Genomic DNA, 22,888 nt, shown 5'->3' on the forward strand with positions numbered 1-22,888 from the left:
TTTTTTGTAAAAAAATACTATTTTTTGTAAGTGCATGGTCCTATAAAAATCCAATTACAAATGAAAATTCAACATTATTATGTAACACTTTATTTGGATAGTCCATCTGTAGATGCTCTACAGACTATCTACATTCTATCAGTAACATTTCAACTAAATATCTACTAACCCTAATCCTAGCTCTGAACATAACCTTAACCTTTATACTAACCCTTATTCCAAACCTAACCCTAACCGTAACCTTATAGCAAGCAGTTGCTTGTCAACTGATAGGTTGTTGATAGTATGATCCAAACTATCCAAATAAAGTGTGACCCATTATTTCCATAAATCCTATATAAGCCATTTATAAACAACAAATAACATTTTATAACTATAAGAGCAAAGAAGAGGCACATTGAATAGGCTTACTTTTGTGCGGTATCTGACGACTGTGCGAGATCTATCACGAACCAGCAGTAAAGGGTTTTTGTCTAGAAGGGATACAGCTTTTGTAAAAAAAATGTATTCGGAGAACTGGGTTAAGGTTATGAAAAGGCTTAGGGTTAACTAAAATACCCCCCCCCCCCCCCCCCCAAAACACTTTCGATGGCAATTTGACAAAGTTGTATTACATCTAGAGATGGCCGTTGTAAAGGGGGCAGCAGCTCCCTGAGTAAAAGCTCGCCATCGCTTCCCTCTGCATTTTATGTGAATGGAGCTCATTATGTATGCAGCTTTCTCGCAGCTTTCTCGCAGCTCCATTCACAACTATCGCTCCTCTTGTCCCTCTTCCCTCTCTCCCTGCAGGCTGCGTGGATCTCATTCAACTCAGCCTAAATGACCACAAACGGTTAACGGATGGATTATAAAATGGATGGATATTTGGACCAGCAAGTGCCTTACACTTTAGCAAATGTACGTATGGATAAAGTAATGTATTTGTAAATGCTGTGCTCAGTTTTTAGGACTTGGCTACCGGGCTTTCTCTCTGATCGCCCTTTGCATGAGATTTGGCTGAAGCAATTGTGTGCGCGAAGAAAACTGTTTTCATTCGCTTCTAAACTATCAAAAGTTCTGCATAATTGTTTTACTACATAAACTAAATGAAAGCTTTTATTTTACACTGTTCATTAACACATTGCTTGTCTCTAGACAGGACATGTTAACAGTGTCCCCTAGCAAATGGGTTAACAATTTGAGAGGGCAAATGGAACTGTAGAGCGCGTTTGTGTTGCAACACTGTTGCAGTTTACGGTGACAAGCTGCGTTGGTATTCTGTTGTGGTTGTATTGGGTTGATAATAGTTTATATGAGAGTAATTCTCAATGGTATTTGTAGGGACAATATTTGTTCATTCTGGAATGAAAACAAAAAAGAAAAACCCCAAAAGTTACAACTCTATAATAATAATTAGGATACAACTACTAATAAAAAGTAGAATTATATCATTTTAATATCCTTTAGATAATGTAATATGTGATTATTTTAGTATTGATTGCCATATTGACTAATTACCTAAACCAATTAGTGACCGAGGGAATGTTCTAGGTAGCCTATGACATCAAAGGTAGGCTACATGTCATGTTTGTGTGTATTTCCCACTTCTGTAATATTTCTGATGCTTTGCAGAAGTCACAAGGACATGGGCCCCTAAATAGACTGTTGATGGCTGCAAAAAGGAAATACATGGACACGGAATTACCCCCTCAGGAATCTGAAGGTAAAGTTAGAGCTCCAAAGGCGGCTCTCAATGTCCCCTTTAGGTGACACAAGTTTACCTCGTCAATGGTCTGCTTACCAAAGCATCATACAGATGTATGGCTCCTATTTATGGATTGATAAACATGACTTAACTTGCCTAAACTTGATCTAGCCGACATGACCAGACCATCTTGTGAGTGAATGCTCTTTGATCTTGTCGTTCTGTGGTAATCATGTCGTTTTCTTCTGCTTCTTCTTTCAGACCTCTTTCAGGATTTAAGCCAACTTCAGGAGACATGGCTCACAGAAGGTGAGACTGCCTGCAGCATTTACTTAAATTCTTCTTTTTTTTTTGATTAATTGCTATGTTTCAGTGAGAGTGGCAATGATAAATCATATCGCAACAGAGACTAGGGAAAGGTCAACAATATTTGAATGTGTTAGATAGTTATGTTTAAATATGCATGTGATCTGTTGAACATTAGTGATATTGATATCCTGGAGGACCACCCTTGGTCAGATATATTAATATGGAAATGATCCATTACAAAAGGAGTCTGTTGACATAGCTGTGAGTGTGTTTGATCTCAATTTCTCAGTTGATGACTGCTAGGTTGATGAGAACACATACCACCACCAATCAGTAATTAAATCCCTACAGACTTATTAATAAAGAGTGGGACTGAAAGAATGTACAGTATGATAATTACAATTAATCTGACTATTAGTCATGTGCAGGGGCACAACTTTGGTTTTAGAAGTGGGGGGATGTTTTTTTACGAGTTACAATTTTTTTGTTTTTTTTTCTAGTCGAATAAACACTCCAGTCGGATAACATAAGCACTGTTGCCTCGTTTTATATCACATGCCAATGCTAAAACTGGGGGAGACAAAAATGTAATTCCAGAATGTGGGGGGGGCCCGTCCCCGGTGAAATTTTCACCCCTGGTCATCTGTACCAAATATTTAGTTGACATCAGGAAAGGCCAATTTTACTTTACTGTGGTGGTATTCAAACTTTTTCAGCACAATGTTTTCGACCAGAATATTTGGGGACACCATTTTTTGGACAGGAATGTCTCGCAACCCCACCCCACCCAAATCTTACACAAACTTAAAATCGGTCAATTTCAATTTAATTGCATTTTCATCTCTTATCATAATGAAAATAAACCAATAAATACTCAATAAAATAATATTTTTTTAAATTATCTTTTTGAAAAACGTTTTTATATTGTCCCATTCAATAATCTGTACTCTTAATTTTTTGTTCCCCAAAAAATTGAAATAAAATATTATTATTTACCCACTAGGGGTCGTAACCCCGACTTTGAATACCACAGCTTTAGTGAGTGTCAGACACACAGTACACAGGGTTGAGTAGCAAAACGTAGTTTCCGTGAAAATGTAGGCAAACGTAAAAACGCAGACAGTAAAACAATGACCTTTTCACTTTAAGAGGTGAAGAAAGGCTCGAGGAGTTAAACATTATGTTGCAATACACATGGTCATTAGTGATATGTTTACGACAGAAACATTTCCTTGGTGAACATAGACAGGACATGATAAGCTGTAAACATTCCCTATTTGTGTCCTTGCGTGCCAATAATCCCAGCCAATGCAAACAAACAGCATGTTAGGCCCTTGTCACTAAAAGCACATAGCGATGAAATGGACCCAGGCAGGCATCATCAATTGTCAGCAGTGTGGAGTTTAAAGGTACAATATGATGTGCGCTCTAAAGAAGCAAGTATATGTTAGGACGGGACACCAACACTAAGGAATGACTCACGCATGTTTGGTAAATCTGGGGCCCAGAAGTGGAAGGGCAATATGTAACACTTAATCAACCTCTAAACAAGAAATGAAACCTGCTACAAAATGCCTGCCATCTTGAACCAGCCAAATTGATATCCTGTGATTTGTAGCAGACCTGGGTCAAATATACATGTATGTCAAATGCTTTCAAATACTTGTGCTTCGGTTGATTTTATTTGCATAATGGAGCCAATAGAAAAGTCCCAAAAGTGCAAACTCCAAGCTGAATCAAGTGCACCTCAAATCCTTTCAGACCCGAGACTGGTTTACATTATACATAATGTACATAACAAAACAACCAGATAACTTATGTAACATTATTTTGTTTGGCTCGAGAGGGTATCTTATTGCCTTGAATGAAAAGCAAAAAGCTCATCTCCATACCTACATGTACAGGAGTCTTGAATTGCCAGTGCTGTGTTCATTGTAAAAGAGTAGTGGGTACACTAGTGATTACATGGGAGGTGCTTCCAGACTGTTGTTGTGAGGAAAGGGGATTTCTAAAGTTATGCATTTTTTGCATGACTATCCCTAGACACAGCTTATCTGCTTATCTTGAAGTAACCATTTTTTTTTCATGGTAGAGGACAGTTCACAGTAGCATCCTTAGTATTGACCATGAGTCACACAAGATCAAAATCTATAACCAGATCCTGTGAGAAGTATTATCGACACAAACTACTTTAAGGAAGTTGTTGTGGATGCTTGAGTTGAGCTATACCTTTTTCACACTACTGAGCCGAGCTGTACTGTATTGGTCCGGTTACGCATCCACCATAATTGCTGGAACTGTGCTGGAAAGGCCAATGTGAAAAGAAAATACCCGAGCCAACACAGTACCGTTCGGGTCGGCACGCTAGCGTGAAAAGGGTTCAAGTCAATGAAATGGGCCTCGACTCTTATGAAAAATGATTGTTTATGATGCCCAGCAAACAATGCTCTCTTTGTATCTCGGCCTCGGGCACCTAATTCTCATGCAGCGTCAAACTGGCAAGTTCACACCACCACGCTCCACAGACAAAGACAGAGCCAGCACCAATAAAAGCGACAACAATGAGAACCATCCCAAAGTCTGATCCCTTTGACGGACATTCTATTTGTAGTTAGTCAACCATAAAGGTAACATCCATAGCAGAGCAGTAGATATGGTGTTCTGTTGTACTGCATCAACAGATTGCCAAGAGGAGGACTTGCTGGGCCATAGAGAGAATGAAAAAGCCCAAGCTGCCTGGGTGGAAGTCAGTGGCGTAACTATCGGTGTTATTTAACCCTAAATAGTAGCTTGTTTTTGAACGGTTCTGGCAGAACTCCTCTGTCTTGTTGCATTAATTAGAGGCCTATCATTGTGACTGATTGTGGTTGCAAGGGATTCACCCGCATTGTAAAAACTCGCTAGCTGGAGGGAGTTTTCTGCTGGAGAGTGTGGAAGAAATAAAGGAGACGGGAAGGTTGCGAGAGGGAGGGAGAGAGAGAGAGTTCAGGTTCTTATCACATCTTGTCATTGGCGTTTATGACAGAGTTCTATGCTCCTCCCAGGATCTCCCATTGAGGAAAAAAAAGTAATTCAAGGTGCCTGAAATAAATAACAAAACATTTAAAAGGACATTTGTCTTTGCTCATATAAACACATTTTCTGTCTTGTGCTGACTTGCATCTCAAAGCCTTTGACGAGGGTGTTCCTGGAAGCAAATCGGATACACACACGCACACACACACACACACACACACACACACACACACACACACACACACACACACACACACACACACACACACACACACACACACACACACACACACACACACACACACACACACACACACACACACACACACACACACACTCCCTCTGTCTCCCTAAGCACAGGGTTGTGCTCTTGTCTACGAGCCAGTCGCACTGACGCTCAGATATCCTTAATGTTTTCTTTCTTCTCTTCCCTTTCTGAGCTCGATCCAACGTGTTCCATTTTAGACATGTTGAAACGGGTGGAAATGATTTATTGTTTGATCTGGTGGACTAAATATTGGCCTCTGCTCTTTCTCATAAAGCAACTTTATCCTTCTCCTTAGGGCAAAAGTTAAAAGGAGTAATAGTATTACTGTATAGGAACAGGACACAGCATTATATAAGAAATCAATGTCATTTATCTGAACATGCTCCAAGACGCCATCATCCGGTTTCCTCCTCACAGGAAGCGGGGCAGAAATACGTGAAAGTGGATTTGAATTTCCTATTTCCTCTTTTCGCTCCGTTTTCCCTGCTTTGTTTTGTGGACTGTTAGCTGAAGTGAGAGAGGGGGCCTTTTGGCTAGGTTTGGCTCTTTAACTTGGCTGGGTGATGTCACAGGCGCTGGCACTTACTAACTTTCTCTTTGTGGGTTCTATGATGTTGCCCTTGCTCTGTGTTTGAAGAAAAAAGGGTTCTATGAAGTTGCCCTAGCTTTTTTTCCTTAAACAAAGCTGCTTTCCATAAACAAAGTGTTAAGTAAATTTGGTTATGCCACATTTGAGTTTCAATTTGAGAGACTTTTTAATGTTAGTAAATGAAACTTCAGATTTGGTTTCCTATAATACTATACTCTTTCACCTTCCTTATTCTCATTATTTTAAACCATTTTAGAGTGGAGAGGGGACATGTGCTTCCCATGTGGTGGCATTTTGTTTTCGTTCGTAAACCATCAACTTTTCCTATGAATTGACGTGTACCATTACGTAAGTGCAAGACCAAAGCAATTAAAAGGCTTATGAAAAAGCAGGAACCTTTCAAATTGGACTCGTGCCTGTTGTAAAGGTTTCCAGACTGGCTGCAGGCGAGGTTTAGGCCATTCAGCCACGGGTAGCGATTCAGATGCCAGTGTGCTCATGGCTCACTGGGTAAATTTGACCTTTTCACCCATTGGGACATTGGCAGTCCACTAATCTGGACTTCCTAACCTGTTTGTGTGGTTCAAAGTCCAGTGCTTGGGAGGACAATTGATATTGGAAATGTATTTGGATCTGAACATCTCAGCAAACAGAAAAGTACAATACTATCAAGCCCTGTTGCACCCATACATAATGGGCTGGTTTTACAAAACGACTGCGACAATTCAGTCAGATACGGCCTAGATGGTAGGATAAGGTTAATTTGACTATAATTTCAGTAATAATTTTGTAAATTGAACTGACTGCAAGTTAAAATCAAGTATGAATACATTAATATTTATTTCACCAGGTCCAGTGTTTCTGTAAATGTTGAACATTTTTAATGTTTTTATGACAGAATAATTCAACAAAACATCACTCATTCATGCTAGTGGCCTTGTGACCAAGATCTAAATAGTGCTAACCTAAACTTGCCCTCAGCTCCCCCTACTTCTCTCTCAGTTCCTCATCCTCCTACCACCTCTAGCTTGACCTTAAGAACAATATCTCAAAGGCTTCAAAGCAGGTGACGAATTCCAGAACACTTCACTAGCCGCAGAGCATCTAGATTGACCAAGAATGTCCTCTAGCTCCACTAGAGTGGGTAGGGTGTAAGACCGACAGAAGACATCTGATTTCCTTCCTTGTTTAAAAAGCTGTTTAGTCTGTCTGTGCTCTGTGATGGAAAGTACACAGACACAAGTAAACAACATGCACACATTTTACATGCCACTGACGTCTTGTCACAATTCACATCAATGAGGGCAAAAAATATCTCTGTGGATATTTGGCCAGGATTTACCAAGAGAATACGATTCCAACTGAATGTCTTGAAATGGGATCCATGGGTGGAGGAAAGGAAGGCAGCTCCACCTCTGTACTGATCCATTAATCACCACTTTGGTTCGATAGCTAGTCTGCGTGAGTGACAGTAACCCTGTCTCCGCTGTAAGTGCACCTCTTAAGGTCTTAAATCACCCTGTGCTGCCATCGTTAGGCCTCATGTCAGAGCCGGTGGCATGTGTTCATGGATGCCAAGGGAAGTCAGCCCCCCCCCCAATAAAATAATAATAATTTATCTTTATTAATTTTCCTTCAATTGGCAAGAGGCTGACTCTATCTCACCGGAGAAAGCATCCGAGCAAGCGAAACAGCACTCCTCTGTCTCTGTATGTGTAAGGCATCTATCTGATCCTGACTGGTCAAAAGAGTATACATTATTGCCACCCGTAGCATTTAATGCAAGGGAAGCCAGCGAGCATTTGGCCACCCTTGATCATTTTAAAATAAAATAATAGCCAGTTGAGTTGAATTGAGTGAGCTCAACTGTGAATGGTCCTAGCGCACCAAAATAAAATTGTGAAAGGAAGCCAGTTTGGATTTGGCTTCCCTCAAATCCCATCACATCGAGAGCAATACGTCATTGACAGAAACAACTTGAATTGTTGCATCTGGTGGCTAGCTACTTAGCTAGCTAAAATGGTCCCTCTCCTAAATTAGCCATGGATGGTGATAGGGACTTGGACTTGTGGTTTTACTTAATTCTCCCAGTGGCCAATGATTATAACGACAAATCTGATCCAACCATAAATTCATACATTGTGCCCCTAGCCTGAGAGGATGGAAGTTCAATATGTAGCTAGATGTAGAAGCTAATGTTTACTAGCTAACGTTGCCCATAAAAAGGAAGTTAGGCTAGCTAGAGCGAGCAAGCATTTTAGGCAGGTAGCCCAGGACAAAAAAAATAAAAATTGTACTGTATAACAGAATCATAGACGGTTTCGTCAACATGAAAGAGAGGAGGATGGAATTGGCATTTCTCTACAAATAGGGTGAGTTAACATGTTTTCTCTACTTGCACGCACACACACACACACACACAGACACACAGAAATCATAACCATGGACAGCCACATCTTATTTAGCTTAAGTTGATTGGACAAAATTGTTTTTGGTATCTTTTAGTTGTCAATGTATTAGACTAAGCATAGGTGATTAGAGGATATTGAAATATTGAAGTTGAAATAGTGCTGGAATAGTGGAGGCGGCTCTTGTTTTCTTTGCGACTTATTGTAACTCTCCGCGGTTCTAAATCAATAGTTGTTTAAAAGTCCAAAAATGTCGGAAACATTAACTTTCTTGACCATTCTGTAGGTCATGTAATGGTTTGTTACATGCAATATGCTTTGTGGACTTCACCAGAAAGAGTTTGCTCTCCGGTTTTGTGATGAAATTAAGGTGTGGTTGAATTTATTCTGCCACCATGTCTTCTTAGCTTTTAGGCTTATATATCACTGTAGCAAAGCATGTGAACTAACAGGTTATAGAGCAAACAACACAATTATCACAACACATAGGCTGTAATATGGCTTTTTTCTGGCTTGGCTTCGCCAGTTATTTTACCCACGCACCGCTACTGGTCAGGGCATCGTCCTTCATACCAAAATGAGTTATCAGAAGGGACCCAGAGTTTTTCCTGGTCAGGTCATGAGGTCAGGAAGAACTCCTGACACTAATTGAGGTCAGAACAAAAATTAGACACAGTCAATAGTCACAGTAACGATGCTTGACTGCGGTCAAGGCATAACTGAGGTTAAACCCTTCCAAGGCGCAGCTCGAAAAGTTAACAAATAAATCAGTGTTTGCACCATCAAGACGTTAAATGCCACATGAAATGAGGAGAGCGAGGTAGCATGTAGCTGTGACTGAGTCCAACAGCTAAGCTTCATTCCCCCCTTGACTATGTGGTATTGATCTGTCGCTCATGGAAAAGTGCTGGCTGGACCCAGGCAGTGACTCAGGTGTCATGGCCAAGGAAAGAGTCTGACGAGGCCCAGCACCATGACCGCCAAGGACCATTGGCAGGTTGAGCTGAGCTTCCACACTGGCAAAGCTGCTGGACAGCATGAAGCACTAAGACTGGCTCAGTTAATGGAGAGATGTAGCTAGCATCAGACAGGCTAAGCGTGCATGCTAACGTAGTGCTCACTCGCCTAGAAAGGCTAGCATAGCAGGCTAGCATAGTGCTCACTCTCTCTAGATAAATTGACAGACCGACCACCAAGGCTAGCAAGGCTAGCTACATTATGCTCAACCCATGACATGACTAACGGTTTCTCTTTCTTTTCTGATTTCAGCTCAAGTTCCTGACAGTGATGAGCAGTTTGTTCCTGATTTCCACTCCGAAAACTGTAAGAAAAAAATGCATGTGTCACTGCTAAGAATTCTGTGTGTGTGCGTGAGGGAGAGAGAGAGAAACTGAGATACGGGGTCAGCGTTGAGATGTTAAACTGTTCAAGGCTTGGGCGGAGCTACTGTACTTGTCAAAGTTACGGTAATCTTTGCCTGTGAAACAAAGCATTTCCAAGACACATACTTAATACGACCTACTCATCATGGGTGAATTTGGATGCTACTATTGTCCTCCTCCATCCATTTGCATAGTTATGAAAGCTGAATGGATCGGCCCAGGAAACCAGTAAAAGATCATTCAGAGTCAAGGTACAAAGATTCCCTTTTGTGTATGTCTGAGGTGTAAGCGGGGAAAGCAAATTCCCGTACTACACAATTACGTGGCTAGTATTTGAATGGGTTTCCCTTTTTGTTGTGTGTCTAGACAATGGGGATTCAGGATCTGTAGGGGAGTGTGCGCTTTACAAACAGCGTCCTCCGTGCCCTTTTCATTTAAAGCCATTCATAGAGGTAGGCCCTTTTTACATTGACGAAAGTTGGAGATTCTCGAGAGGAGATTCTCGAGAGGTATCATAATAAATTGTGAGACAGCTGTGCAACCAGAGACTCTGGGTTTGCGCCCAGGCTCTGTCGTAACCGGCCGCAACCGGGAGGTCTGTGGGGCTACACACAATTAGCCTAGCGGGAGGGGTTGGCCAGTAGGGATGTCCTTGTCTCATCGTGCACCAGCGACTCCTGTGGCGGGCCGGGCACAGTGCGCGCTAAACCAAGGTGGCCAGGTGCACGGTGTTTCCTCCGACACATTGGTGCGGCTGGCTTCCGGGTTGGATGCGTGCTGTGTTAAGAAGCAGTGCGGCTTGGTTGGGTTGTGTATCGGAGGACGCATGACTTTCAACCTTCGTCTCTCCCGAGTCCATACGGGAGTTGTAGAGATGAGACAAGATAGTAGCTACTAAAAACAATTGGATACCACAAAATTGGGGAGAAAACGGGGTAAAATTCCCATAAAAAAATAATAATAATAAATTGTGAGAATATATACTTATTAATAATGGAATTAAAAGCTGTGAATTGCTCACATCTCGACCGCTAGCTACCTTCAGGGGTATCGCACAAGCAGGGCAGTGTAAACAGAATTGTCTCATTGAGTCAAGCACTCCTACAGTAAAAATCATAATTGCAGAACAATGTTTTTGGAACAGCTGAAATGCATAGACATTTTCCTTATATTTGAGACTTGTATTATTGAGTTTTTACCTGAAATTGCAGTAACATCCTGTTATATTCTACATTTGTAGCCGCAGCTTTAAGAAAAGTAATCTCAACAGTGTACTCCCCCTTGCTTGGCTACCCTGCACTGAGCCACTTTCCAGGCAGGAAGCCATTTGATCTAGCTATGCAAGCAAGACCTGATCAGCTCCCGAGGAAATGATCAATGTTTTAGTCGCAATTTGTGTTTACCTCATATAATGACTTGGTGTTGATCAAATGAAGCCTGATTTGTTCTAAGGCAGGGTTATTCAACCATGGGGTCCACAAAAAAAATGTTTTTATGAATATCGATAGCAACAACAGAATAAACAAATGTAGAATTACATACATACAGCAGAAAACCAGAATATCTTCTTTCTACTGATGTGAACTTTTTTTCTTAACTCCTAATATTGAGCAAATTACACGGAGTTTCTACTGTCGTTGGTATTAAACTTACTGGAATATCTGACATAGGCTTTGAAAAACCACCCATGAACATGCTACCACTGCTGCAAGTGCTGCTGGTAAGCTTTCTTGACTTGGACATAAATGTTTGCCAACACATGGCCAAATTTCTTGTTTAACCAGCTAAACAGCTGCTCTTAGCAAAACCAGGTTTGGAGTTACCTTTCTAGCTAATAGGCTATGTTAAAGTTTACACTTCCTCTTCCAATTATAATGTGGGGAGGTCAGAACAATAAAAAAATATATATATGTTCCAAATCTATTAATTTTTAAATGTTGATTACCTCTCTCCTTGTCATTATCATTCTCACCTGAGGACAAGATGTGAAAATGATTTTTTGCAAACATATGATGGGGGACCCTGGGTCGCGGTTTTGCCTGGGGTGTGGGGTTCCCTGGGCAAGAGAAGGTTGAAGACCCCAGTTTTAAGGGAACTTTAATACGCTGATATTGTCATGTAGAACTAAGAGCTAGCAATCTAGCTATGGTTCAGCATTCAGCTAACTGGCTAACGTTAGTAGCTAGCTATTATGATGTAGATAGCTAATGAGAATACAGAAATTATTTTGTTTAGCTTGCTTCCTAGCAAGCTCTATACAATACTATGAATGACACTGTATGATAATGCTACTGTATTTTATATTCGTATGAGACAGGTAAACGTTCATGTTTGATATGCTAACATTACTAGCTAGTGGTAGCTTAGCTAACTGTGCTATTGTCTTATGTGCTAGGTACATTTAATGTGTGTATGAACAAGAAAATAAACCCTTTAATTGTCTGCACATGCTTGTGAATTGTTGCATTATTCAAGAGAGTAATATGCTCTGGTTGCATTATTGAAGAGTGTAATATGCCAGGGTTGCATTATTTAAGAGTGTAGCTAATATGTTTTAACTAAATGAAAAGTTGCTTGCATTGTTGAATAGTTTGCATGCTTACTGGCTAGTGTCTACTGTGATATTTATGGTAAATTTTAAGCTAAAAAGCAAGAATGTCACATTGCCAGCCATGTTGAAAGGTAAAGCAAGGATGTAATGTAAATTGAAAAATCTAAATACACTACATAGCCAGAAATATGTGGACACCCGCTCTTCGAACATCTCATTCGAAAATCATGGGCATTAATATGGTGTTGGTCCCCCCCCCTTTCTGCTATAACAGTCTCCACTCTTCTGGGAAGACTTTCCACTAGATGTTGGAACATTGCTGCAGGGACCTGCTTCCATTCAGCCACAAGAGCATTAGTGAGGTCGGGCACTGATGTTGGGCGATTAGGCCTGGCTCACTGTTGCTCTTCCAATTCATCCCAAAGGTATTCAATGGTGTGGAGGTCAGGGCTCAGTGCAGGCCAGTCAAGTCCTTCCACACCGACCTCAACAAACTAATTCTGTATGGACCTTGCTTTGTGCACGGGGGCATTGTCATTCTGAAACAGGAAAGGGCCTTCCCCAAACTGTTGCCACAAAGTTGGAAGTACAGAATTCATCTAGAATGGCTTTGTATGCTGTAGCGTTTCCCTCTACTGGAACTAAGAGTCCTAACCCGGACCATGAAAAAGAGCCCCAGATCATTATTCCTCCCCCACCAAACTTTAGTTGGCACTATGCATTTAACTACTTTGCGGCTGAGCCGTTGTTGCTCCTAGACGTTTCCAATTCAAAATAACAGCATTTACTGTTGACCGGGGCAGCTCTTTCAGGGCAGAAATTTGACTAACTGACTTGTTGGAAATGTGGCATCCTATGACTGTGCCACGTTGAAAGTCACTGAGCTCTTCAGTATGGACCATACTACTGCCAATGTTTGTCTATGGAGATTGTATGGCTGTGTGATTTTATACACCTATCAGGACCGGGTGTGGCTGAAATAGCCGAATCCACTGATTTGAAGGGGTGTCCACATGTTTTTGGCCATGTAGTGTATCTTCACCAGTCTCCTCAGACTCTCTTCCAATTTTTGTCAATTTGAATAGGCCCTTATGGGTGAGTCCGTTCAAAATGATGACGAAGAGGACATTGGTATATTTAACAGAATTTGTTTTTGCAGAATTAACATAGCAATTTCAATGGATAAAGTCTCAATTAAACATGTTTTGAACATAATTTAAACCTGAAAATAAGTCAGAAGTTGTATAGTGTGAAACTTAGCAACGGAGTTCCCCCTGGCCCTGCTCAAAACCCATTAGCCCCAGTGACACATGCCCAGTGAAACATATTGTTCCTGTCTGTGGAACAACAATGAGGAGGAGGAAGTGGTGATGAACCCTAGGGCACGCAAGGGTCATGTCTACTTAACCTTAGGCTAACCCAGCCAATCACTGCCAGCTTGCTGCCCATGGTTGACCCTGGTATGATCCGTAGGGTCATTGGGGATTCACTTTGACAGGCAGCTCACTTATATGCAGTAGTCTGAGCAGAGATGGGCTCAGGTTGACAGACAGCACTCCTGCTAGCTCCTGCTGTTCGTACTCAATGGCCAGAACACTCTTTTGGGCTTCTCTATTCAACATGACGTGATGGGAAGCTCCAAGTAGACAGGCTGCCATTGACATAAAGATAGATAGATTCTTCTACGTGTTTGTGGTTGCGACTTGTAGTGAGTCTATTGAAGCTCCCTGCGGGTTAAATGAATGCCTTGTCTGTTCCCATACCCGGTTATGCATTATTCCATTGAACTCATCACTCTTCAGCCTTGTAATATAGTTCTAAACAGGTGAGTCAGATGTTATGGTAACTCAGAGTACAGGGCGCAAAGCTGGCAAACAAAGTCCTAACGTTTTCTGGAGGCCGTATTGAAAAGGCGCCACAGCAAATCAAAAGTTGTTTTCTGAGTCGGGTTGTTACTGTATGGGTGTGGAAGATAGAGGGAAAGGGAGCGAGAATGACAGAGAGAGCGAAAAGGAGAGAGCGAGAGGGATGAAGAGAGTAAAAACAGAGCGCCAGGCTTTGGGACACTGGAATGCTAGATGAAGGAGATGGGAAGAGGGGGGGACAATAAGTTATTGTGCAATACCTGCACATCTGGTAAATCTATCTGTTCCCTTCTCCCTCAATAACAGATAACAAGCATGCTCTGTCTGCAGAATTCCACTGAGGGAAGGTTATGTAAACACATGTCCTTTACCTCTGAATTATACTGTGTATTTGATGGAAATTGACCTTCAAGCTTTAATACAATACATGTGTGTTCCTTAACATATGATTCACTGAATAGCGTTATGAAATTAAGTAAATTCGAAAGACGGGGATGACTTTCAGCGATAAAGTGATACCTAAAAGGGAGGAGGTATGTTGACTTTTGGGGGCTTGACAAATCCCCCTATCTGATCTGTAATGAGGCTGTTGGATACTGACAGGCCCATTTGTTTTCAATGTATCTGGCTGCAGGGAGGGAACTCAGTCGATTGTCAAACAAATCTTCCACACACTGACTGTTTACCTAGTTTCTACATTTGAAGGTTTTTAGAATTGTCAAAGAGAGAATAAATAAGCCATTGATAAATGTGTTGTTACTGAAATACAAATTGTATGGCAAGCAAGAGTTCTTTGGGTTCCATTAGATGGAGAGCAGCCCAACAGACACATCCCATTCATACATTTTCTCCTGAGTGTAAGAGGAAGCGTGTCTCCCCCTCTCCCCATTCATAAAAAAAGTGCTACAGTACTACGTTACCCCCTTTGTGACCCCCCTCTCTACGAGTGGATTCTCTGACCCCTCCCTCTTCCTGCCTCTGTACAAACTAAGCTGAGTTTTAAATCTGGACACCCCTAACTACCCCCCTCCCTCTCTCTCTCTCTCCTTTCCTCCCTTCTACCCTCTCTCTTTCTCTACACATTGAGTGTTCCAAGATGTGAGCTGATCCAGTCATTTCGGGGCTGTGTGGGCCGATTGTTTAGTTTTGGGCCTTGTAGTAATTATATAGGAAGTTGTGGCTGTAGATGCCGTTCCAGTCTTTTAGAGAGAAAAGGGGAAACAGAGAGAGAGAACGGAAAGAGAAAGAGAGAGATAGGGAGTGCAGTTGAGTGCGAACGCTCACAGCAGTTTGTCTCATCGGTAGGAAGCATTCTGCCTCGACATTCATTTTCAACCTTCTCTCTTGTTTGTGTTGTTGTGTTCCCGTGCTCACTCATTCGTTCAGAGCTGGCCCAATCAGTCCCCATTTGATGCAGTGGGAGAGTAAATTGGTGAGTCTCTCCCTCTGCTCTCTCTCCACTCAAACGAAAATAAATATGCATCCCAGTGTTCTCAACTTTCCAAAATACAGCTGCTATGCAACAAGTCTGCAAAAACATCCAGGTGACTGCCAGATATGCATGGATACCATTCGCCCCGGGAGGACGATTCCTCTTCAATGTGTATGCGTCCATGCGTGCGTGTGGTTATACGAGTGAATAGGTCATTTCTCTCTACAAACACACATGCATCCTGCCCACCTACACATGGTACGCACACACACATACACACTACGCACACACACATACACACTACGCACACACACATACACACTCTGCACACACTTCAGCCCCACAGTTTTATGAATGGGCTGGTTGTGAGAGACTGGCTGAAGCAGCACATTGGGTCAAGGAGAGGGAATCTCAATTCATGAATTGGAGGGCCGTTATTCTACGACTAACACTACAAAAAGAGAGGGAGAACAATGCTTTATCTCTTTACATTTGGTTTCTGCTAATGTAATCCCTTAAATATATTTTCCAAGAAGTGTCTTATGTCTTCTCGATGTAGGGATTTGAAAGAATCAATAGTTGTTTTCCCTCTTGTAATGCACACACTAGCATAATACTTTTGCCACATAATACTCACTAAAAACTCACTAAAGGCTTTTATGGATGGAGTAAATGTTGATTCAGACCAGTCCTGCAGACCAGGGACTGTATATGTAGAGATTTGAGCCAGCTCTAGCGGAGTGTCAGCTCAACCTTCTGAATGGGCAGTAGTGTGTTTTTTATTACAGAAGGGGGAGGGGGGGGTGCATGTACGGGGAGAGAAAGGGGGGACTCGAGGAACTGCTGTGCTTTAACGTTCTCCGCAGCTGGAATGTTTTCTCTTTCTAAGGTGAGAGCAGGGGAGAACAAGGAGGAGCAGATACAGGCAGGCATGAGGCCTAAAAATAACAGGTCAGTTAGTTCCATGTTGAGCAATAATACATGACTGAAGAGAAACAAGGAGGGCACGTCAGCAAACCACACATGGCATCACAAAATAGCACTAGCGTTAATTGGTGATGCCATAGTTTTTGCCAAGGCAGGCAACTAGAACTATGCCTCTATTTTCTCTTCTTGACTGAGTCAGTCATACCTGGGTCCTGTTCAATAGGTAGAAAACGCTTTGAAAAGAAGTGAAACTGGGACCTGCACCTGAACTTAAGAACACCAGTAAGAACACAGATCTTCTATGTGTCTTACTAAACATGACCCTGGTTTGCTCATTGTTTACAACCGCCACATGTGACTTTAAGACGGGATGGCTGATGGCTGAGGCTGTGGTCTTGCTATAGTGACTTGCTGACAGAGGACAGGACGTGTGTGTGGAGTGAACCTAGTAGCGCTGTATTGATCCTAAAGATTCCCCAGACGGGGGAGGAAGAGTGGGAGGCGGAGGGATAGATGAAAGGATAAAGTGTGGATAAATCAGGAAAGGGGAGAGAGAGAGGAAGAGAGATAGAGGAAGAAGTAGAGAGATTTAAGGGAGCGATAGGGCGAGAGGATCTGTGGACGTGGCATGTGCTCTGATAATTACAGGGAGGTGTCCGGCCAGGCTTTCTACTAGGACTTGATGGGAACAGTGCAGCACGTGTTATATATCTCCAGTCAAGATAAGCCTGGTCTGCCCCCATATCTCCTCCCCTCCCCATCCCCTCCCTCACTTCAGCACTAGACGGATATCAGCCAGGTCACTGGGAGCTCATTATATCATTTCGGTAATGGCAGGGGGGGGCGGGAATCGATTGGCACATTAAACATTAAGAGGGGGCAGCTATATTGGGGACTGAGGGATCGAGAGTGAAGAGTCAATATTGTGCCACATTAATCACACCCCTTGCTTTCTGCGATGGAACGTCCCGCTCGCTGCCCATGTCCTGGGATGGGGATGTATTGTATTGTGTCCACTAAACAGCAATGGGGGAGAAAGATTTATAGACGGTTCAATGGCCATTCATAAAATACCACCGCAACACACTGGGGATGAAATGGACAATGGATGAAGTGTGATTAATCTAAATGTTTAAAGAGATACAGGTCATGTTTTTTTGTCAATAGGAAGGCAATGGCCAACTTTGATTCAACTTAGATTTCGGTGTAGCCGCGTAAACTTTGATTCTGTATCACTGTACATGTTGTTATTTACCATGCTATTATCCACAACACGTCCTGTTGTCAGTGCTAATCGCTATTAGGTTCATTCATCGAGAAGTGGGGGAAGTAGGTTAAGGGATCATTCTGGTGGAAGAGCTGCCTTTTTCTAAATCCTGTGTCCACTCCTCCTTGTCTTGACCACAGGATGGACATGACAGTCACATGCACACACACATTCTGATTCACGGTACCGTCTCTTCACTAGCTACTCCTGAACTGTTCTAGTTTCTCATGCAGGTCCTACAGTCATATTGTCCTAAGGATATGTACAGTATGCTACAGTCATTGGTGGGTGACATCATTTCATTTACAATATTAAGCACGCAGGATATGAAAAAGGAATTTCCACGGTCAAAAAAGGCAACCTGACAAAATGTTAAAATGATCTAGAAGTAAGAAGTGAAACTTGATGATGATTGAACGTGTGACACTCCATACTCTGGTCACATGAACTGGGTTTCGTTCAAGTCCGCCACATCCTCTTACCCAAAACAACATCAAGCTACACCCAATAATATGAAACCAAAATACATCGAACACTTCCGTTTCTCTTAAAGCGTCTTGATATCTCTCACATAGTTAATCGGTTTTGAAGCCAACAAAGGGAGAGAAAGGGACCTGCCACTTCGCTTTACCTTCCAGTTGCTTCCTGTTGATACTTCAGGACTGTCCATCTATCGTGTCAGGCTCATTTGGCAGGTATCTGACAACAATACTTTAAATATTCAAGGAAGTCAAGTCGTAAAAACAATATCTGATCAGAATGGGGGACCCGTAAATCAGATAGGAGAAACAAATGGTTAAATGGACCAAGCGTTGGTTTTTAAAGATGCCGAGTTGTCAGTTTGCCCATGGCTCTCTCTGCTCTTTCTGATTGTGCATTGACCTGAGAAGCACACATGTCCAGCACATGTTTCCATGTGCCAGTGGAGTAGCTGCTGGATTGTCTCTCTAGTCTCTCTAATGATGTGGAACACATTGAATCGTCGTCGTTGACTCGCCATCCCACTGGATTTTCCACTGATGCACTATTACACTGAACAAAAATATAAACTCAACATGTAAAGTGTTGGTCCCAGGTTTCATGAGCTGAAATAAAAGATCCCAGAAATGTTCCATACGCACAAATTTCTCTCAAATGTTGGACACAAATTTGTTTACATCCTGTTAGTGAGCATTTCTCCTTTGCCCAGATAATCCATCCACCTGACAGGTGTGGCATATCAAGAAGCTGATTAAACAACATGATCATTACACAGATGCACCTTGTTCTGGGGACAATAACAGGCCAATCTGAAATGTGCAGTTTTGTCACACAACACAATGACACAGATATTTCAAGTTTTGAGGGAGAGTGCAATTGGCATGCTGACCGCAGGAATGTCCACGAGAGCTGTTGCCAGAAAACTGAATGCTGATTTCTCTACCATAAGCCACTTCCAATGTCGTTTTAGAGAATTTGTCAGTACGTCCAACAGGTCTCACAACCGCAGACAACGTGTATGGCATTGTGTGGGTGAGAGGTTTGGCGATGTCAGCTTTGTGAACAGAGTGCCCCATGGTGGCGGTGGGGTCATAGTATGGGCAGGCATAAGCTACGGACAATGAACACAATTGCATCTTATCGATGGCAATTTGAATGCTTAGAGATACCGTGACGAGATACTGAGGCCCATTGTCGTGCCATTCATCCTCTGCCATCACCACATGTTTCAGCTTGATAATGCACAGCCCCATGTTGCAAGGATCTGTACACAAATCCTGGAAGCTGAAAATGTCCAAGTTCTTCCATGGTCTGCATACTCACCAGACCTATTGAGCATGTTTAGGATGCTCTGGATTGATGTGTACAACAGTATGTTCCACTTCCGCCAGTATCGACCAACTTCACACAGCTATTGAAGAGGAGTGTGACAACAATCCACAGGCCACAATCAACAGCCTGATCAACTCTACGCAAAGTAAATGTGTTGCGCTGAATGAGACAAATGGTAGTCACACAAGATATGACTGATTTTCTGACCCACAAACCTATTTTTTTTTTTTGGGTATCTGTGACCAATAGATGTTTATCTGTATTCCCAGTCATATGCAATCCATAGATTAGGGCCTAATGAATGTATTTCAATTGACTGATTTACTTATATAAACTGTATCTCAGTCAAATCTTTGAAATTGTTGCATGTTGCGATTATATTTTTGTTCAGTATACAGTATACATTATACATTATACTTTCAATGTGTGGGCCAACATACTTGGAATTAAAATGTCAGCGTTTAAATTTCACCTAAATGTTTACAGTGAGTGAAATTGAGTGCCATTATTCTGTACTTGATAGGGTTGAAAGTTACAGCAGTGGCAACAAGCCCAGTTGAAAGTAAGAATCACTTCAACAAAAAAGGTGCCAGAATTAGGTGTAGGTGAAGCAGCATATGTTGATATATTTTGACCTTTGCCATCATAACATATTGTTGAGCCAGTCCACGAAGTCAGAGAGAAGAATGCTATATAACATATCTCAGAAATCCATTTAGTTCCTTTCAAAACCTTTAGAGCCATTGTGATATTATAATCCTTGTTGTTTTTATTGATCTGTCATCGTTGGGATCAATTGGCCAGTGGGGGACCAGGTCTCTCTCTCTCTCGGGCTTTTTAGAAAGAGTCATGCACTAATGCAAGAAATTACATATCATTAACATTCAAGGAAAAGTCCTGTGACAGTTGAAATACACCTACATTCATTCTCATGGTTTACTGCCATAGCAGTAGTTTGCAATACAATTCACCCTATTTGACATTGACCCCTCCCCCACCTCGCGGGCCAAACATTTTAGTGCTCCCCCCTCTTGACGGTGAAAATACAAATGTTTTAAAAGTAATTTCCTGCAATTCTACACATTTTACCATGACTTATACCATGTTAATTATATTTAGGTGAGAGGGACTAACCAAATCAATAGTGGCTCCCTAGAGGTCAGGGCCCCTGGGCATGTGACCAGTTGGTATTCAGCCATGATTGCAGCAAGTTTAGATAGCTGGCTAGACTAATTTACCAATCTAAAAATTGTTAGCTAAAATGGCTAATTGAGTGACTTCCAGTGACTGGCATTGCTGACTACTGGTGCACAACCAAATGTCGAACTTGTGTATTCTACTATTCTAACTCTCAACAGTAAGTTGAGTTTTGGGGGGGGGGCCCAAGCCGCCTGGGGACCTAAGTGACCGCTTATGTCGCTTGTGCCTGGAATCGGCCCTGAACCAGAATGTTAAGTCACTGGGAAGCTCACTGGCTGGCTGGCGGGTACAGAAGCTGTCACGGCCTGCAGACTTCCAGAGACTTCCCATCCTAGAGATAAACACCCCAATGTAAAGTTCTCCAGATCCTCTCTCACTTCAGGTTTAAATTCCCCTAGAGGAGAACCTTTAATGGTAGGAAATGCTCTGTATAAAATAAACGGAGAAGTTTACAGGGGAGGGGAGTTTCCTACCTGGCATTCAATCCTGGCTGCCACTTGTTTGATCATTGCCATTAGCTACTAAGTTATGATTGGAATCCTGAACAAACTCAAGATCACAAGAGGATAGTGAGACGAGATAGATACCCTATTTCTTTTATTCTTTCTTGATTCTTTACGTTTTCAACTTGATGATGCAACACTCTGAACCCTGAATTCCTCTTTGCGTTACACAATGTAGTAGCATGGCTATGACAAGGTATTTCTTTAGCACTTCTTGTCTTAAGCCTCAGAGCTATGTCCCATTTCAGACGAGCTGCGGGCGGCTCCTCAGTCCTGAGGAGTTCCTACTAGTACCCCCATGTGTTCCAGCTGAGCACCCTTTTGTGAGGGCGGGGAGGGGGTGTGGTGGAGTGTTGAAGGGGTTGGAGGTCTCCGGTCCTGACATTTTGTTTGTGGTGGGTGTTGACTGAATAGTGCCCCCCTTCCATAATAATCCCGCCACTTCCTGAAGCACTCAACCATGACCATCACCTTTCACCCTGCATCCTCCCCCAAGGCTTCACCATTTACATATGTAAAGTCCTCCTGCTCCTCCCTCCTCCCCCCACCCCAACCTACAGGGGTAGTCAGAATGAGAGTGAATGGTGAGACACGAAGAGAAAGCATAAATCGAAAGATTGGAAGAAAAAAAAACAAATCAGAAAGAGGAGGAAACATAAGATGAAAAAACGTTCAACTTTCGCCACAAGAAGAACGCTTTCCACATGCCCTGTAGCCCGACTCCGTTTATGTTGTGGGGAGAATAAGACAAGCGCATCAGCAATGAACGTCTCTAAGGTTACCGACCCCCAACACCCATTCCAAATATTAAGAGAGGACACACGCATCCCCTCTCTGCTTTAACACAGGGTACCTTATGTGTACAGTATCTGTCCAGAAAGATCTGAACACTTCTCTAGGCCATTATACAGTACATTACGTTTAAGTTCACCACACCCCCTTAGAAAAAAACTCCTTGAAGTAAAATATGAGGATCTTGGAGAAAAAGTGATGCAACTACTAACAGGGCTGGAGAGAGAGAAACCGGAGCTTGTAAACTGGGGTCAAATGTCCCAAAATGAAACCTGCAGGGAAGGGCAATGCTGTCCAAACTGTTTATATGACTGCCACTACTTTATAAACTTTGGCGGCAAATTTGATATAATTTGAACTGGATTAACCTCAATAATGTACGTTTTTTCCAAGATTTGTAAAACCGTCATTTGTTAAACCGTTTTGAAACCGCACATTTTAGGAATCAACCTTTTTCTATTTGAAATAAATCATAATTTTTCTGTCGTGTCATTAATTTAAGATACTCTTTGGAGAGGTCGAGTTTCAGAAGTTTTCTGAAAATGGGCAGGGACTCTGCTGTCCTAGCTTCAGGGGGAAGCTGGTGCCACCATTGCGCTGCCAGGCCAGAGAAGGTATCAAATACAACTGAAACAATTCATATGCTCGAATTTTGGGGTATTTCTATAAGCATCAAGGGATGGAGACTAATCCAATGTCTCCCATCCTTTGATCCTGGGCTTGATAAATCATTTGATTCATTAGGGCTTCGTTAACGGGGAAGTCAGCCAACTTCTGGTAATTGAGGAAGCGTGCCAGACAACAACAGCAGCAATCACACACACTCACAGCCATCCCGTGCTCATTTACAAGAGTAATTAATATTGTAGATCCTGACAGACAAA

The 22,888-nt window shown here is 42.2% G+C and overlaps 1 protein-coding gene across 2 annotated transcripts in view; it reads left to right on the forward strand.

Moving 5' to 3' along the window:
- The first annotated feature begins 630 nt into the window (after nt 1-630).
- LOC135523989 (ETS translocation variant 4-like) overlaps nt 631-22,888 on the forward strand; it is a 42,129-nt gene continuing 19,871 nt past the window's right edge. The window contains exons 1-4 of one of the 2 annotated variants that reach the window (XM_064951061.1): nt 631-897; nt 1,612-1,702; nt 1,946-1,993; nt 9,543-9,596. In XM_064951061.1, the coding sequence (XP_064807133.1) occupies nt 841-897; nt 1,612-1,702; nt 1,946-1,993; nt 9,543-9,596 (250 nt within the window). In that variant the 5' untranslated portion in view covers nt 631-840. The remainder of the gene's footprint in view (nt 898-1,611; nt 1,703-1,945; nt 1,994-9,542; nt 9,597-22,888) is intronic. The other variant, XM_064951062.1, reaches the window with a different exon arrangement.

This window comes from Oncorhynchus masou, chromosome 31 (genome assembly GCF_036934945.1).
Source record: "Oncorhynchus masou masou isolate Uvic2021 chromosome 31, UVic_Omas_1.1, whole genome shotgun sequence".
Lineage (NCBI taxonomy): Eukaryota > Metazoa > Chordata > Actinopteri > Salmoniformes > Salmonidae > Oncorhynchus > Oncorhynchus masou.